Here is a 19853-nt window from a genome sequence, read left to right as displayed (position 1 = left end):
TCTATTGTATGTATGTATACATATATGGCCAAAAAAGATAAAATATATTAATATCGTCTCTGCGTATTGAATACCAGCTAAGCTTTCGCTTAGCGTCGAGCGTCAAGATAAGCAACGTGCAATTAAAGGCCATGTCAATCGAGAGTGGATCAATCGGTAAAGAAAAAGTTCGAATACCGTCACGACACGCTACGAATGCCGGTTTTGCGAAAATGGTAACCAATGGCAAACGATTCCGGACGAGACGCCTTTCCCTTCGCCGTCGTGCGAAGAGAGTGAAAACTTGTAACCAGCACGTACGTATCGAAACCTGTACTTATGGACTCTCAATGATTTCGCACAGGTGATGTCATTCGTAATAGCGTCATCACTCGACGTGTCCGTTTAAAAAGCCATTTAAAAGAGCGCAAAAAACGAGCGGAATACTTCAATCTTATTCCGAAGATCGAAATCATATTAATTGTTCTTTGAAAAATATATGAGAATAACGATTTAAATCGTACTTCTTATTTAATATATATAATTATATTTAAAAATAAAGATAAAAATTATATTAGTTTCTTTTAGTTTTACTTTATTTTATTCTTGCTAAAAAAAATTAAAAGAAATTAATGTAATGTATAATTTTTATCAAATCTATTATTAAATATAATATATAATTTAAATTGTTATTCTATTTTTTTCCAAGGTAAAGAATAATTAATATAATATTCATTATATTATAGATAAAGTGCATAATAAAGTATAAGAAAATAAGATTATCAAGACGCAGTAAAGGAGGTAATATCTTATAATAAAATTACATTTGACGGAGAAGGAGAGAATGACAGACTTGTAAATTTATAGATTCCTCGAAGCGATATTTACGATCGATTAACGAAGACCTTCGGCTGCAAACGCACCTATCCTGGGAGAACTTAATATTGCGATTCGTTGCTTTTTAAAATGATCGTTTATCGATTCCACCTACGCAATTTTGCTGCGAAACAAAAACATCGCTTATAACGCACGATACCACGTGTATAATCTTGCATAAGAATTATGATATTTTTCTCAAGTAAATTAAGTACCAAGTTTCTCCTCATTAAAATTTCTCAGCTATACATACATGATTGTGATATTGAATCGAATAGTGTCGTTGCGCAGATTAGAGGTCACAACATAGACGAGCATGTGAAAATTAGCAAGGTGAGCTGTTAATATTCACGATACAAAACTCGATATCAGCCACTGATAAAAACATTCTAAGACATTGAAACGTGGCCAGAGAGAAACCGCGTAACTCTAATAAATTTGATTTTTCTTAGTCGTAAGAATATTTTGTAACGTCAATAGGAAATGTTGCAACTAATATCAATCATGACGTTTATTTTATTAAGAAATACATTCATTATTCTAAACCAAAATCCGCACGAAAGACAGAAAATATTTCATGAATCTGTAAGAATTAAAGCCTAATTTTTAATTCAAATATATTTCTTAAATTTGATATTTGTTACCATTTCATATACCAATTCATATACCTGGCTGTATCAATAAGAGAAAATATATTCTGGTATACTTCAAATAGATTTAAATAAAAAAAAGATACATTTAATATATTTAAATAACTTTGCATAAATTTTTAAATAAGATAGATAAGTGGAGTAATTTGAATATCCTATACATCGTCGTTCGTAAACAAAAAAGAGAATTTTACTTTCTTTCCTTGTCAGAAAATTCTTCCAAAGAATTAATAGTGGGCATTTTACTCAAATAGAAGATTGTCATGAATTTTTAAATAAAACACACAATTTAATAATTTCTGAATATTTTAGATACATATATAGGGTGTCCCAGAAGAAAAGGTTAATATCCGGAGAAATGATAATATCTATTTTAATGATAATTTTAAGCAAAAATGTTTATACGAACATGTGTCCTATTCGAAACAGTACATACGTTGATGATGGAATTCTTAAAAATTTGTTATATAAACTTTAAAAAACAAAAGTCTAGAACAATGAATTATCAGAAAAAGTAGGTAGTATCTCTTTTTTACAGTAATTTTATACAGTCAATCTCGGAAACCGTTCGGAAGACACGCGTTCATATAGATATTTTTACTTAAAATGGCCAATACTACCTTCTAGAATATTGACCTTTCCTCTTGGCATATCCTGTATAAGTGAATTTTACTTTCATTCTTCATGAATAAAGTAGTTATGGGCATTGAGGTGGGAACCAAGTGAGAAACCGAGCGCTCATTCATTTGCTCGATGCAATTCTTTTCTTTTAACTAAAAAAAAATATAAATAAAAATGAGCTATATCTTTCGTTATCTTGCTGCATCAAACACGAGTACGAATCTTTCCATTTTTATTATTTCTATTCTTATTTTCTTTTTATTATTCTTAAGATTAATTATACCTTGTTTCAATTTTCCTCAAATATTATCGTAATATCACTTATAAAATTATGTGTATAGGTGTGTGCCTGGAAAGAATAGTTTACTAAAGTATCTAAAAATTTAACTAAATACAGATAAAAATAATAATTTTGTTGGACCATTAAAATAATTATGTAGGACGTTCCTATATAACTAATTAATTTCTATACAGAGAAAAATTTCTGATTGAAAATAAACGGAACAATAGATGCTCATTATATCAATCAGAATTTCGGTCATCATAATTGTTATCTCGACTAGAATTATAATAAGTTTAATTGTAAAATTCTGATTTTCCATTAGAATTAATGGATTTCAATTAATGTAATCAGATTTTCGTCCAGTATACTTATAATAAGCTGCTAGAATATCAAATCTTTTTGCTTATTTATGCTTGAGAATACTACATAATTATTTTGATAGTCCAACAAAATTATTTTTTATATCTAGCTAAATTTTTAGACACTTCACCAAAGTCATTTTTCCACGTGTAAATGTATGTGAATGCCTACAAGTGTGTTGTACTCGGAGTTCGCTAAGCCCACGTGACTGTGCTGATCAGCCATCCGTGCGGGAGCAGCAATTCTTCAGGTGTAACTACCTGTACGAGCCATCTGTGTTTAACGAAGCAAACGTCTTGGCAAGTATCGTCGGTAAAGAAGGAAATAATGCAGCTGCAATTTTACGATTGCAATAAGGTTTTTGCACTTCCGTAACCACTTTGGTTCCCAAACGTCATCTACACACCCACTTGGGGGTCACTTAAGGGGTGTAAAGCAATCGACTTACCTTGCGTCGCCAGCTCTGCGGCGCAAAAGAAAAGAAGAAAATTCACGATTAGACTGGGCGACTACAGTTTTATTTATACTTACATATTTCATATTTATATTCTTTGACAAAAAGTTACGTACGTCTAGATAAAAGAGCCATTATCTCGGAAACGGTGACGGATCCGGCAAAATGTCAGAGGACTATTTCGATACCTCTTGATCAAACCCACGAAGAAAATCCTACGCATCGAAGCCGTATCACTGTTATCGAGAAAACAGTGTCGACGTCTAAACCCGTGCGTAACTTTTTTTCGTCAAAAAGAGAATTAAGTATACATTCGATTATACTTTACGTTTTGTACGACTCTGTCTGCCTAACAATGTAAATTTGCCTAAGTAATATAAAAATTGTCTAAATATTTTTTACGATATATTCTGGCATGCCTCTCAAGTGTAAAAGTTACCTTCTTACGCTTCTTTCGCTCTTCAAGAAGTCAAAATATATTTCTAACAGTTCGCGAAAGGCAGAATGTAAAATTGAACGGATCGTCCAAACCATACCTTCTAATTTTATCGGCTATGAAGAATGAGAAAATTATGGAGAGATAAATTAAAGAAGACCACGAATAAAAAAGAAGAAATAAAGAACTGCAGATGCAAATGATCGTTTCTCACAATTTAAATTTACATCTGGAATTTCTATATAATCTTCCTCCTATGCTACTATTCAGGCGGGCGCCATTCAGAGGGGCAAACACTAGTCGTCTTTATACGATCGCGTAACTCGGTTACTCGGTTCGCGCCTTCAGCTCGGCTTTTTGCGATCGTTCAAAAAGAAACGCGCACAATCTCTCTCGTCGGTATAAATGTATGCCTGATGGGGCGACACGGCAGTACAGCGCGACTGATGAAAAGAAATATTCATGAGCGAATACAAGAAGCAGCGTTCCGAGAGTCGCACGAGCGTCCCGAGATTCATCGATATCACGCGTGCTAGGATACGGACAATCGACGTCAATTGCAGCATCTTCATTCGTGCGCGTTCGTAAATAACGATAAAAAAACTCAAGTCTATATTTACAGTTATTACATAAACTTTGTATCATAAAAGAGCATCAGGCAAGATTTCTCAATTTGAAATCCGTCTGACAATATTTCGAAATTTATTTTATCTTTGATAAATCGTTAAATATTTTATTGAGGTCCAGTTTGACATAGTAATATAAATTACTATTAATGTTGCTGACATTATTTGCGTTAATTGGTAGTATTTCAAAATTGCATATAGATGTAATGTATGTATATATAAATTTCTTTAATAAAGTCTTTAATAAAGAATTTTAATTTCCAAGGAAATTTCGTAAAATTTCCTGCCTTTTCTCTAATTTCCTTGACACTTTTAAATTTCCCTAACAATTCTCTGATATTTCGCTAATCTCCAGGCCTTCTATGGCAACTCTGATATTATTAATAATAAATTTTAGTTGTTACAAATTAAATGTGAATTATTTAATTCTTGTTTTTTTACGACAAACTGATCAATTATTCAATTTTAAAATACTGAATATGCAATTGAATATATAATAATAAATATAAAAATAATTTTAATAAATATAAAATTTCCTTTATGTTGAATAACTTTGATTTAAAAAAAAATTAAAATCTATTAAAAAATTTATTAAACAAATTTCTGACATAAGTAAGTCGCGTAGTTTCCTTGAGTCTCCAGAAAAGTGTCGTAAGATTAAAAATTTATTAACATAATAAATTTATACACATACGAACACCTCTTAAAAATCAATTATTAAACCACAAGAAACAAATCTCAGATTGTGTCGAGACAAATTTCCGAGTTATTAAAATCAATTAAATCGCAATTATAAATATGATGTAACAAATATTAAATTGACTTCCAAGACATCTTCATTAAGCTGTATCACGTCAGTTAATTCCAGTTAAATTCTTCAACAGAAGCAATTATAGATATGAACGTAAGTAAATTGCTGGGTGATTAAGATACGAATGTAAAAATCGAAACTTACGAATACAAAACGGCGAGGATAATTCCTAGACTTCCATGAAATCGGAAAATTATACCTCTTGTACTAAATGATAACACTTGCGAGGTGTCCCTGTCCTTCTAGATTGAGCGGATTTCGTGCCGTGCGGAACTCTCGACCAGTGCAAGAGGCAAATCGGCGCGCCGTCCTCGCTTTCGCTTTTCTTTGGCAATGCACGTGATTCCATACGAGCTATATGTACATTCGTTACCGGCACCTACCACAACGTTACATACGAGACATACGAGTTCTAAAAATAGCACACAACGCACCGACGAGATGTGACCTATCGCGGTATGCGCGACACTTGATTAACGCGCACGCTAATCACATTTCATCGTGTCGCTTGAACATCTTACGTTACGAAATCAATGGAACGTCCATCGCTGTTGGAATTCAATATCTCAAACCGTGATCAAAGAGACGAGAGACGTCGAGAGATATTTTTGCAGTATCAAAAGTATCAGAAGCTGCAAAGCGGAAGGCTCGACATGTATAAATAATCACGTTAGAATCGGGAAATCATCAAAGTTCATTGACATTTTAATAGTCAACCTGTCAAGTTTTATGACACAGGCCACTGGCCGGTGAGATACGAAGTGCAACGGACCGAGAAATGCGGTGCAAAACGCCTTCACGAAGAATTTGCTTCACTATATAGCAGGCATCGGCGCGTCTCGGCGCGACAACGCAAATTGGGCGGAAGGAAGGTTCCATTACGAAACGACGCGTCACTTCGACGGGATGACAGCTAAAAAGAAAATGCCAAAATCGACAGTTGATCTTACAGGATGTTTACTGAAATCTTGTAAAAAAAATTCCCTGAGAATTCCCGAATTTCCCAGATATTTTTGTTACTTTTTAAAAATTTTCCAGGTAAGATTAGAGAATTTTTTAAAGCAACTTTAAAATTTATTGGAGTGCAAGCAAAGCAAAACAAAACTATATATTAAAGTAAAAAAAAAATCCCTTGAAAATTTTAGATTTTTTCCTTGTTTTTTCAGGTAGTAAAAGAAAATATCTTGTCTTACAAATTATCCTGCGTCCTATAATTAAAAAAATACACCTTGCAATGAAAATCCGTTGTAACGCTCGTCGAAAGAGACAGCTCTAGACGCAACTTTCAACGTTTCCTGTCCAACATTCCGCCGCGTGTTGCAAATTGCAACGCGAAATAATAATACCAAGACGGTGAAAACGTCAAAGAAAAAGCTCGCTTAATTCCCTGTTCAATTCCGCAGTAAGTGACCGAGTAGCCATTTCTAACACTACGAAAGTACTGCCGCGCCCAGTAGAATCAATGTATTCCGTTAGTTCAACGGTACGTGTATGAGTACACAAATGCAAAATACTTTCGACATGACGCCAGCCATGTCGCGACACCGCTTAAATGCAGTCGATTTAAAAAGACTAAAATGAATATTCCTAACTAATACCGCACGAGTATTAAAACCATAATGACAAAAATAATTTACAGACTATTTTAAAGAAAAGATGAATTTTGCTCAATTTTGAAAAAATGTTCTACTATGTTCAAACTGTTTCTCTACACGAAAAAAAACGCTTTTTCCTGAAATCTCAATACAAAAAACAATTTTCCTAAAGTATCTAAAAATTTAAATAGATAGAAATCTGAAAATATAATTTTGTTGAACTATCAAAATAATTATGTAGGAACAATTTTTTAGATAGTTCAGCAAAATCATTCTTTTCATATAGAAATTTAGTTTGATATAAATATTTTACTATCAAAATGATTATGTAGGATACTTATGATGAGCAATATTATAGATAATTTTAACATTTTAGCAATCAACTTGAGCATCTTACATAATTGTTCTATAGTCTAACAAAATTATTTTCAGATCTAGCTAAATTTTTAAGTACTTCGTCCTTTTTGTGCGTCCAACATTTAATTCAATACACTTTTCATGTACATTCAAAAGTATTTCAGACTGTTTAAAAACACTTAAAATTTTTTGATGCTTCGATGGTAGAACTAAATTATGAGAAAGTGTATTTCTCGAACGTTCTGCACGTATTTCACTTTCTATCGAGTTTCATGGTTGACTGACGCATCGTGAAGTCCGATGGACACATTACAGCAAATTGCGATGGGCGGTTTTCATCATGCTGACATTGCAGCCGCTTCATTTGCATTATACAAGCGGTGCCGTAGATATTAAATACCAGAGAATAAGCTGGGAAGAAACTGGTGATTATTTTAACAAGGCAGTAATAACTTCGGAATTGATATTTTAAAAAATTTAGAAAATGTCAGAAATCAATTACCGACTCAGAGAAAATTAAACTTTAAACTTAGAAAAATGTAAAACTTGCCCTCCATCTAATTTCATGTTAACTGCAACAAAATCTAAATTCGTCGGAACATAATTATTAAAATATATAATAGGGGAAACTGAAAAAATGTGACATGCATGACAATGATGGTCTCTGTACTTCAATCTCCGTTATAGAAAAATGTCCGACTCCGAAAATGTCCGCAGTCGAAAAGAAGTACATGACTTCCGGGACTCCCTGAATACTAAACGGGCGTAAAATACAACATATACTTGCGAATTCGCGCGACGCGTAAATTTACGACCCTACTCGCACGTTACTGGTAATTTCGACATAAACGCGTAGGGTGGCCGTGCGTTATTCATAACTCCTGGTCGATTCGAAAGGCGAACCTCGCTCGTTTGGAGTTCATCGAATTATTGCGATCGTTAACTCGGAGAATCGCGTTTATCATCACGTTTCGCAAAATGAGCTACTTACCTGGAAGTGCAAGATAATAGTCCATATCAGGCCGAGTGTGAGCTTCGGGTTACCGTCCACGATGTCCTCCGCCCGGATGTTGACCAGCTTGATCTTCTTGTACCGTAAAAAATCGAGGGCCATCTGCACGTTCTGCAGCATGTGAAAGCGCATTCGGCCCCTCTCCCGCGGCTGGAAAATGCGATCGGTTTATCGTTAATTACATTCAATCGAGGACAATTATCGTTGCTTGATCCAATTGTCATATAGAGTTCAATTCTAGAACTCAATGACGAATACTCTGTTCCCGAGGAAGGAGCTAACTCGAACTTTTACGAAGCATTCACGCAAGAAACAAACCCGCGATAAAATTCGAGAATGAATTGAATTTATTTAATCTTTTAAAGCGAAAATACATGAGTTTGATTGTCATCTTCAATATCTTTTTTTCTTTGAATGGGTAGATAGTGGCCACAAGGAATAGTTCTTTTAAAAAAGAAAAATAAAAAATATTGTCAAAAACCCGGAAGTCTTAAAATTTAAGTCTTCTCAATTCGATAGAAGATTCAAAATAGCAACTTTCAAATAGTGCTATCTAGCAAAATCTGTTTATACGATGCTGTTCTCTGATAGTGCTTGGAGACTTTTGATCAGCATCTCATAAACTAAATATCACGGTTTCAACTAATTTGATTGAAATCACTTTTTCCATATCCTTTAACTAAAAATTATACTAATAATTAACTAAATTACTAGAAGTCCTTTGATTAAAAATTAATACGATAAAAAATATAACCATAAAATTAAAATTTTTAAAAGATATTTAAAAGAGCACCCCATCTACCAACTTGCGTATCTTTAGATCACTTTGAAGGTTAAGATAATAATGGAAAATAAGTGTAGAAATATCGCTCCGAGAGCATCGCGAAAAGTACTCACAAGGTGCTCGCCCGAGAGCACTTCCAGCAAGGAGATGAGATTGTGGCCGTCGCGTAGATCCTCGAACAGGTCCCCGACATGTCTGCTCGCCTGCAACAAATTCCAAAAGGGGCAAGTTAATTGCCGCTTTTCACATCGAGTCAAGCACATATCTGGCGGCGCAAAAAAAAATACATCAAAACGACTGACGTAAGAAAAAAACAGAGAACCAAGTAGGAAAATAAGAATGCGTAAGGGTATAGTCCATCGGCGATGTACTCAAGCGATTACCATGAATAGAAAATGAAAAAATCACAGGAATGTCGAGAGTTACATACACATAATGTAAATAGCGAAAGCGTGGGATATGAGTCAAATGTGCACAAATATCGTCAACATAATCATAGCCGCTGTTTGCGCATGACGTAATAAAGATATGCGACATTCGCGCGGATTATACTACTCGAAATTTTACACAATTCTGATGTATTCAAGCTGTAGTAATACTAGAAATCCCGTCTGTACCCTGTTAAATTCATAAACTGTCAAATTGTCAACTGTTTCTAACATAATACAGAAATCTGTAATTTTTTTCATCATGTTGTTTAAAAACACATGTATAATACACATGTATTGTTAAATAATTTGACTCAAGAGATGTATTAAATTTTAATTTATTATTTACTAAATGCATACGTTAATATGAACGTCGTTTATTTTAAAAGTAAGCAATTCAATCAGCAAAAAAAGGATTCATTTTATATTTTCATAGAATTGCATTTATATTTTAATAGAAGTAAAAAATAACAAAACGTTATCTAACAAGGGATTGAGTTATTCTTTTGAGGTTTAACAGCATACAGATCAAGGAAGAAGAAACAGCGATAAAATCATCGAGACGTCGGAAATCGTTTCCCGACTCCCAACATCCGAATCCGATTACGCGTACGAGTAAACGCATGCTGATTTACAGACCGGTTTTAAAAATACATATTAAGCTCGGCGCATTCGTTACCATATCGGTCGACCAATGGTCAACTCGAGCATGCACTGCGAATACGTCATCACGTGCAGGTGTTAGTCAGACAATGACGCGTTAATAACATGGAAGAACACTTGTTATAAAGGACAACTTTTGCAAGATCAAGCGACGAGTGTAATATATCGCATTCTTTGCATGTTTTACATGTAATAATTTTTTTAATTCGTAATATTGCGAGAGTTGACGATGTAAATGTGTGTAAATAAAACGATAAATCATGCATATCGTCGGGGCCGATAACGAATGAGAGCTATGAACTTACGGTGGGGGAACAGCATGGTTGGTTGTTCACAAGGACGCACACGTGTAGACACGTGTAAGTCTGAAAAAGATAGCGATGAGAACCGTCACCGTGGATTAGTAAAGAGAGTCTCGCTTGGACACGGGCGGATAATAATTTTTTTACTCGACTCGAAACTGATTTTTCGGGGTTCGAGCAGCTGGCGTGATCGAATATTAACCCTTCATTACTTGTAGAGTATCCAGGTTATCCAAACCTTATAAATTCGTTGTACTTTAATTTACAATGTCAAACTATACTCAATTAAAGATATTTTTAATCGTTTCCATAGGTCGCCATTGTTTTTATTCAACATGTCGTTAATTTAAAACAATAAAGTTAAATTGACTTTAAGAAAATTGACTCAAGAAAATGTATTAAATTTGATTGACAGTTTTAGTTTATTGTTCACTAAATATATACGTTAATATGGACGTTATTTATGGTAGAAATAATTGACTCACATTTTGACACACAAAAATTGACAATTAAAAATTAAAATTAACAAAATGTTATTTAACTCAAAGGATTGAGTTATCATTGCTTATTTGATATCTATGATACAGTGCAAATATATAAATATATATATACACAATATTATATTTGAAATATACTTAAAATACTTAAAAAGATACTTATTACTTCATATACTTAAAAAGAATTTCTTGTATTTATTTCCATCTAAAGCGAGTATAAAATATTACGAATATTTATTTAATTGTAAACCATTAAAGAGAACAAAATATGAACAAAAACTGTGATAAACTTGAGATAAAACAGAAACATTCCACGCAAGTAATTACATGTAAAACAAATCCATGAATAATGCAAGGTTAAAAAGAACGTTCCTTTCTTGTACCGGATATTTCTAGTTAAAAATATCTTCAGAATAAAATTAAGATATTTTGAACTTTTAAAAATATTTTCAGAGTTGACACAATCAATTTTCATTACAATTGTTCTCTCTACATATTCGTGTATATTTAAAAATAAAAATTATCCGCCCCTGCGCGCGAGCGTGTGCATTGCGTGCGTCGCACACGCGTGCACTCTTGCGTGCGTCGCGTGTCCTGCACAGCCAGGTGAGTAAATGTCAAGCGATTGACAGAACAGCGCGTGATCCGCCTCCCATCCGCCTTTCGTAATCGTGACTAATTGCAACAAGTCGCGTCTATGCGTCTCAAAGGATGATTTTGACGTGTTCCATTTTACGACATTGCGACACTCGTTCCTTTCTATTGCGTGTGAATAGGATTTAATAGCAGTATCGAAAAAGTCGACGATTATATCACACGCGTCGTAAAATATATAAGCATTGACATGATTCAATCGTAAACGTCGCAATACGTGCATCATAAAAACATTATAAAAATGATGATAAAGCGATGGCTTTAAAATTCCAAAGAAAAAAACCGGTGGAATCCAAACATTCATGGAAATCATTCAAATAAATATTCATTCATTATATAACACACATAAATTTAATTACCATATAATATATGACGTCAATTATTTATATTTATTATTATGCTTTATTAACTGCGACAAAAAAATAATTATTCTGAACGTAATTCGCAAATGTTTCCTATCTGCGTTGGACTAATTCGTTGATAACAATCTGTAACAATTGCGTTATTGTAATCTGAACGGTAATCTGTACTCTTTTCATTAAACCGCGTAATAACAAATTACGACGGACAACCGTTTGCCAACTGTTGGCAAACTCCGTTTATTTAGAAATAATAACTGACTTCGGCAATTTTAAGTTCCTAAGTATTTCCGCACAAACTTCTTTCATCTTAAGACGCGTAAAACACGCTCCCAGACTTTGCTAAATCTATATGAAGTCCATGTAATAAATCCGTAATGTATAAGATTTACATTCGATATATAAAATTAAGTAAAATCAAAGTCAATAAACAGCAAAAGATAAACAAAATTTAAAATAAATAATTAATTTTATTTAGAATAATCATGATGTAAAAGACTGTTTCAACTCTATTAACCTGTTTCAATAAAATAAATCGATTCAAACGCAAAATCAGATTAAAGTTACATGAATGACTAGAATTAATTATTAACAAAATCAGTTAAGCAATAAAAATCAAAATGAAATTTTTAAAAAAGGTAAGAATATACACGAAATACATGAAGAGAGCTATTACAGTCGCCACCTTTATATACAGAAAATATCTTCTTAAAATTAGCTCCCGTAAATAGACCGGTAATTAGTGTTCATTGCTTTGCACAATATGATTGATTGTGAGCGTCTCATCGCATTCACTGTGATTAGTCACTTCGTGCGGCAAGATAGTCGAAATTCTTTGCATTCTAAAGTCACGAGTGAAGGGTCGGATATGCGGTAAAGGGCAGAACGAGAACATTACTTCTGGTATGTCTTGTTCTGTCGCGTGACGCGACTCCGTAATTCCTGACGTGCCGTTTCGGCATGAATGCCACTTTGTCATAGAGGCATTAGAAGCACGGGAGAATAAGAATAACAGATGGGACACGTAACGGTACGATGAATGTTTTTAAGACGGTAATGAAAGTAATTATACCGGCCGTTGCAAACTACGTTCGTAATTTATATGTGCGTTAAGAAAAAGTCTTTTGGAAGAATGCGCGAGTCGTTGGTGGGTAATAACCGCATATGAAGACTGATAACACATCGTTGCTGTTATTATTACGGTAACAATCCTCCATCATTTGAAATTGGTTGCTTAAAAGAAAATAATTAATGTCACTCACGTAACTTATTCTAGGTCTTCGGTATCACTCTCAATGTGGCATACCCGAAAAGTTTCTTTTTAGATAACTGTAACTGAGTAATAATCACCCGATTTGTTCTTAACATAAACGATCATTGTGTTTTTTATATCTCAATTAAAATTACTATTAATACATATACAACATATTACTGATTGTTTTCCTATTTATTAGTATTTGAGAACATCATAGATATAAATTTAATCAATTTCTTGAAAAAACTAAGTAGAAATCAAACAACTATTAAACGGAATAAGCAGGTCAAATATTTATTTTGACAATATTTCTAAAAAAAATTAAAATTTTAATTAAAATAACGCTCTTTTTATTGCGGTTTTTTAATGGAATTGTATATTTAAAGGTTCGTGAGAATAATTATTAAAAAAGAAAGAAAATATGCTAAATTATTTGTTATAATATTAATGTGTAATTAATAAAACGATATAGAGTGGCACCAAAGGCTAGATCTAAACGACGTGCTTTATGAAAATTTTGAGTCAATATCGCGATGCACTGATAGATGATATCATCATTTTCCTATATCCTAAAAGGAGTTATACATACCTTGACGTATTTCCAGTGCTGCAGGAAACACAAAAAAAAGCAAGAAATCGATGTAATTGCAGTAACGATTTACATATAATTGGTTCAATAGTGTGGGAGGATACGGTGCGTTAAATACAGCGATTCACTCTTGGTCTTATCATTAAACATCGACGGTAACATGTGATTATCGTAATTATCTTAATAAGAATGTGGATCGTGCATTCATTTAAATAACGTTTTTCAAATAATATATTTTACGCAGATATTATTTATTAGCTTCGTTATTACGTTATTTCGTTGAGCTACATTCACTATTCTGGCCTTGGTTTGCGTAGATCGTCCACTTCCGGTATACGTGATTCTGCGAATGTAATACAAAGTCCTACAACACGAAGCAACAAAATTGCTATCTACGAAGAACGATTCGCACATCTTGTTGTATTTTGACAAGAATACGGTAAAGAACAGTTAAAGACATTATTTCTCGAGAAAATAGTCTTTCTATAATATAAATTTTTCGGAAGAAATATATATAAAGCATACATTCGACAATTCACAAAAATACGAGTTTATACAAATTATTAACTAGAAAGAAAAATTATCGGCTAAATAATACAATTATATAATACACTTGTATAAGATTGATCCTTTTATATTTATTCATCAACTATAAATATAGAATACTTGATTTCATTAGTAACAATATCAGTAACTGTGACATCTATTTAGAAACTTTTAATCTTTTAGAAATTCTATTGAAACGTAATACAGTGACAAAAAAATCTGGCTATAAATTTTGTGTTTATCAAAACATTAGAAGCATATATTAAAAAAAAAACCAGACTTTAGACACTTAGTTATATCTTATTAAATATTAAAAATAATAATTAACATTTAATAATAATTATTCGAAGTCATTTTTAGCTTTGATATAAGCTTTAAGATCGAGAACGTATAAGCCGCGCATTTTTCGCGGATAAATTCTCTTGTTGTAGACAATAATAGAGATCTTTAATTCATCAATCAATGAAAATCGCTTTCTTAGTCTTTTTGATACTTAAACTATAAGATATAACACTCCGGAGTTTATTTTTTAAAAATACATTACTATACAGATGGCAAGCTGACGTTATTTATCAACATTATAACATCAAAATGATTTTAATGTCATTTTAAGTAAAAAATATCGATGACATATAGAGTCAGCCAACTATCTGGGTAATGATTTAATAAACATAAAACTTTGTAGCCAAACTTTTTTGTATAGACAGTCACAAATACAAAAAAAAACCTCAGAATGCAAATAGAACACCGTATAGTAGTATCGACGTGTTACTGTTACGTAAGCGCCGCGGATTTATGTCGTGAATCAAAAGCATACTTGGTCAAAGAGAAAACGAAAGCTAAAAACAACAAAAAGGCTCTTTTCCTCTTTCATTGCACCCTCTCTTTAGACTCCTATGTGCACCGGACGGCTGTCGCGGCGCCCCGAAGAAATTAAACACTACCTCACCTGCCCTACAGCCCCACCTCTACCACCGGGCGGGAGGTGGTAAATCGGGAACGGCACTCTCGAAGAGGGTTTCCGAATAAGGTCAGGCTCGCAAGACCAAACGTGGGCGCGCGAAACCGACCGACCGTGGGTCGATACTGGTAACCGGTAATCGCGTAACGCGTAAATATCGTTATTTTTACGGTACCCCCTGTGCCGCGAGATCGTTTCGAGGTTTCAAGATGCCAATGAATTCAGTTCCTCAAACTCACCAGGATCCCTCGAAACTAAAAGGAAAGATTTCTCTCAAACTACAGATTCTTCGAGATCCGAAAACGATCTTTCCTCAGTAAATATATCGAGGCGACAATAGCTTACTTAGTGATTGAAAGTAAATATTGATGAACGTGTTCCTGTGCTGAAATCTTTCGATAGATTGAACTTGTTCGTCACAAGGTGAGGCTTAAGCAAATAATTGTCGAACGTATATAAGTTTGTGATACCTTGACCCTGTAGTTGTTCTTGTTATACTGAGAGAGACCGCTCGCACCCAATCGCACGTATCAACAATAGAACGTTATGAGTTACAAAGGTGCACGTGATACATGAGCCAACGTGGAAGGCCGCGATCATTAAAACGCCATTCACACGGAGCACGCTTGATGCTCGTATAAGTATTATACTTCGTTCAATGAGAACACAGACGTTTACTTTCTTTCATTGCGACGACCTCCCTCAATTGCCAATTTCGGCCAAGAAAAGGCCGAATTTCTTAATGAATTCGCAAAAGATTTACTAACTTTAACATCTATTATTTTTCGAATCTTTTCACATAAACAATTTTTTGCAAAAACCGGTTTTTTTAAATCCGGATTAAGGCTTTTCAAGAATTAATATACTGATCAGTATCAGTAAACTAGAAATTCTGGTGATTTTCCACTTTTTAGATATTTTCCAAGTCCTTGTAGATAAAAATTTTTCTTCTGGAAATCTAGTATTTTTTCAAGAGTTTCCTAGAGCATTCAATCGAATTCGCTATCAGATAATATCTCATATCTATCCCATCAAATAATATTAGGATTCAATTATGATCGCAATAAAAAAATTGTAACTAAGTTAATGTAACAAAAGATCTAAAGCAAATAGTCCATTAGCCTCCATTTTTAAAATCTAATTGCTAAAACTTCTCAGACAATACACATGTGCAAAAATCTTAAATGTTTTATGTCCAAAAATCTAAAACGTCCTAATTTTGAATTGTGTTGTTTAGGTTTTTGTTTTTCAAATTTATCGAGTACTCTAAAATCTTTTGGGCAAGGGTCAGGACTCTCTCAGAATCAAAGTTCTCTGAAAATGGTCTGCCAACTTCGTACAGAGATCATCCAGTTTTATCCGCAATCAACGAAAGAAGCGCAGCGAGAGTGAAGCAAGGAATGAGAAACGGTGGGCAGGAAACGGCACGACAGAACGATGCCAGCTTACGATAATTATACGTCGACGGGACAACTCCACCCGTATACGGCCGTGATTCGAACCATTCCCGGAGCCGCCGACCCGGTCTGCCTCGCGGCTCAACTCGACTCAACTCAACTCGAGTCGACTTGGTGCGGCTCCACCGTGACGGATGAATCATTGTCTGTATTAAGTCCTGACTGACATACGCGCGGTGCATACCACCGAACGAAAGCAGGCACGGTCTCTTGGGTCTCTCCGTGTCATGATTTTCTCTCACTTAAGTATAATTGATGAGTTAATTGAATATTTATGCCTGGACATAGATGCACAAACAGCTTCACCCAGATTTACTGACGAAAATATGTATACGAAGGTATCTCCTTCATATGATTAACTCTTTATTTACTCGAGTTGTCCAGGACATCCTCAGTTTCATAAATTTGCTCTAAATATATAAATACTATTTATATACATTATTATACAATATTTAACGTGAATTATTTCATAATTAAAAACATTTTTTTGCATTTACCTTTATCTAAAGAATATATAAAATGTTATAAATATTATTAAAATATTATCAATCTTTATTTTATTGTAAATCAAAGAGAACGATAAAAATTGAGATATACAGTCTTGACCAAAAATATTAAACATCTAAATTTTTTTCATTTATCTGGAATTCTTTTACTAGCATTATATGTAAGTTAAGAGGATTTTTGAGACAAAGAATAATTTACAGCAAAAGTTATCCATAAATTAATTTTTGAACTGAAAATAATTTAAATAATGATTGATAAAGCGCTTAATATTTTTGGCCAAGGCTGTAATGTTGGAGTGTTATAAACATTCCATGCGAACAATCACGTTAAAGAAACCACGCGAGTAATGTAGGATTAAGCGAGATCATTTTAATTAATATTAAATCTCACGACTTAAAAATTTGGAAGATTTTGAGACTTGAGAATTCAATTATGATTTTTCTTTTACCAGTCGTAATGGAAAATACCAAGAAGTAGCAATAATTACACATCTCTTACGGATAACCTGATATCGTATAATCTCGCTTATATAAACGAGCAATTTAAAGTAATTATCCATTTATTAATTATCACACAAGAATTCATTCGACAAAGTATTTACCGTTAAGTCATTATTTAATCTAATCAGTAAACTTGCAACGTGGCAAGTGATTGCCTATACGGCAACGGTGTCTTTCTCTATCAATTTTATCTACCATGATCAATCTAGAAAATACTTAGCAAGAACTTTACATTTAACAATGATTCGTAAGTATGGCTGACACGGTACAAAATTACGAGATAATAAGATACTTCATACATATTTTATCACCACGTGAGAAAATGATCTATCTCGGCGCATCGCCGAAAGCGCGAATGTTCACGGGTTAACGTTTCTCAGCATTGTTCGCGGTATGCAAATATTCATCGTAAAATCCTGACTGCAATGGCTTGTCAAATGTAAGTGTGCAGTTCCCTTATGGCAGAGAATTTCCAACCACATGGCATAGCTCGCGGTTACTCACGCTTGCGAAGACGTGCAACGGACGGACAGGCGGGCGATCCCTTATCGAGAAACGTTTGACCGCCTTCTTATCCCGGACATACAACGCAGCGTCCACGGCAGCGTGCCGAGAATCGAAGCTCATCAGGTATTTTTGCTATCTGCGATCGGTATCTGACTTTCGCCATTTAACGATAATCGTCGTTATCAATTAACGTAACTCGAGGTATCTCTTACTTCGTGAGACTCAAGACGGAAAAACAAATCTGTGTTTACGTCAAATTTTTTTCTGTACGGCCCAGTGAAATACGTCAGTGTAGAAATCTTCAAGTAATACAAACCTTCGTGATCAATAGTAGTAATCAGTGATATTAAATCAATAATATTGATAGTACACATCAAAATACTTTTACAACCTTACGTGATCAATGTTATTGACAATAATTCAGTTCAGTTTTATGAATTATACATACATAATTATATATATAATGTTGGTTAAAAATGAATCAGAAGATTTTCATCATATCAGAACTTTGATTATCTCAACTAGAATTATAATAGATTAAACCAAAAAATTCTGATTTATTCATTTTCAACCGGAATTCAATTGTGCAACCAGATTAGCATCAATTCATTGATTAAATTTCTTCAATGTGACAAAGACAAATGATATGATGACATAGTAAGTGTTGTGGAACGTGAATCGGATTACGACTCTAGTATTATTCTCATTGTACAGATTGCCAATTACTTAAGGATTTTTACGCCGGTGATCGTTTTGGGACCCGAAGACGATTCTGTCTCGTGTCATCAATTGGTCGCTCGCTCGCGACTTTTCCTCGATTGTGTCGCCCACATATCGCGGTTCAGGCCCCGCTACCTTCTATAGTAGTACGGTCCTCACATACGAGCGACAAGGTACTTTCGACCCACGTGCGTGCCACATACGCAACACGGGGGCCGCGATATCGGGACCGTCGTTACGCAACAAGAGTTTGCTTATTTTTACGTGGCGATTCGCGCGCACGCGAGACACCTACTTGTACGGTGTTAAAAGCGGGGAGCGTGAGAAGGCGCGACGATCCTTTCGAAAGTTTGGAGGGGGACAAAACAAGGCCCCATGACATTCCACGGAACCCGTGCTTCGTCCTCTATTGCGTATTTGCGACGTAAACCTCGATTGCCGCGCTACTAACGCGTTTCCTACTTCCAGCGATTTAACGCTTTCGCGACGCACCGTGGCTATTGTTTGCGATCGTCTCGATTCAACAGCTCACTGGCGTTACGCTGTTGTCTTTCGCGCAATTCTGTAGATATTCTGTAGATTTATGTGCTTCGTGGAGTATTGAACAACGTATAAATTTGTCTTCTCCTATCGAGTAAAAATAATCTGAATAGAAATAAATTTTCTCTCATACTGTGCCTCCTTGCACAGATCACGATATACGTGAATCGTAAATCCTTCGGCATTGGATGATTTACTGCTTTGTGCATGAAGTGACAATATGCCTTTGTAATTTCGTCACGGTAACATAAAACGAGGAGCTTGCAAATGAATAAAATACACAATTATGCGTCATCTCAAACTTGAGACTTGTTTACTGAAAGAATAGACGTGAAGTTAGAACGATAAGACCAAAGTAAAAGACCGCACTTAATAATCCTCAAATAGGCACATACTTCTATAACTGTATAGACTTTATTTCAATTATTTTGCATGTGATAAAAAAGGACAAAAATGATGCCAAGAAGTTCTTGTTAAGTCCACGATGCTAGAACTTGATCCGAGTTTTAGCATCGTGAACACAA

At 34.2% G+C, this 19853-nt stretch overlaps 1 protein-coding gene across 32 annotated transcripts in view; it reads right to left on the bottom strand.

The window, feature by feature from the left end:
• The window catches only part of shot (dystonin-like protein short stop), a 123732-nt gene that overhangs the window by 64855 nt on the left and 39024 nt on the right, over positions 1 to 19853 (bottom strand). For 24 of the 32 annotated variants that reach the window (XM_087413359.1, XM_087413361.1, XM_087413360.1 and 21 more), the window contains exons 4-7: positions 13592 to 13609; positions 10241 to 10300; positions 8958 to 9047; positions 8040 to 8210 (exon numbers count right to left, since the gene is read on the bottom strand). In XM_087413359.1, coding sequence (XP_087269485.1) covers positions 8040 to 8210; positions 8958 to 9047; positions 10241 to 10300; positions 13592 to 13609 — 339 coding nt within the window. The remainder of the gene's footprint in view (positions 1 to 8039; positions 8211 to 8957; positions 9048 to 10240; positions 10301 to 13591; positions 13610 to 19853) is intronic. The other 8 variants (XM_087413370.1, XM_087413373.1, XM_087413387.1 and 5 more) reach the window with 2 other exon arrangements.

The sequence above is a fragment of the Acromyrmex echinatior genome, chromosome 14, assembly GCF_024713525.1.
Source record: "Acromyrmex echinatior isolate Ae372 chromosome 14, ASM2471352v2, whole genome shotgun sequence".
NCBI classification, from domain to species: Eukaryota; Metazoa; Arthropoda; class Insecta; order Hymenoptera; family Formicidae; genus Acromyrmex; species Acromyrmex echinatior.
Note: the sequence above shows the minus strand (reverse complement) of the source record. Positions and strands in the feature narration are given on the sequence as shown.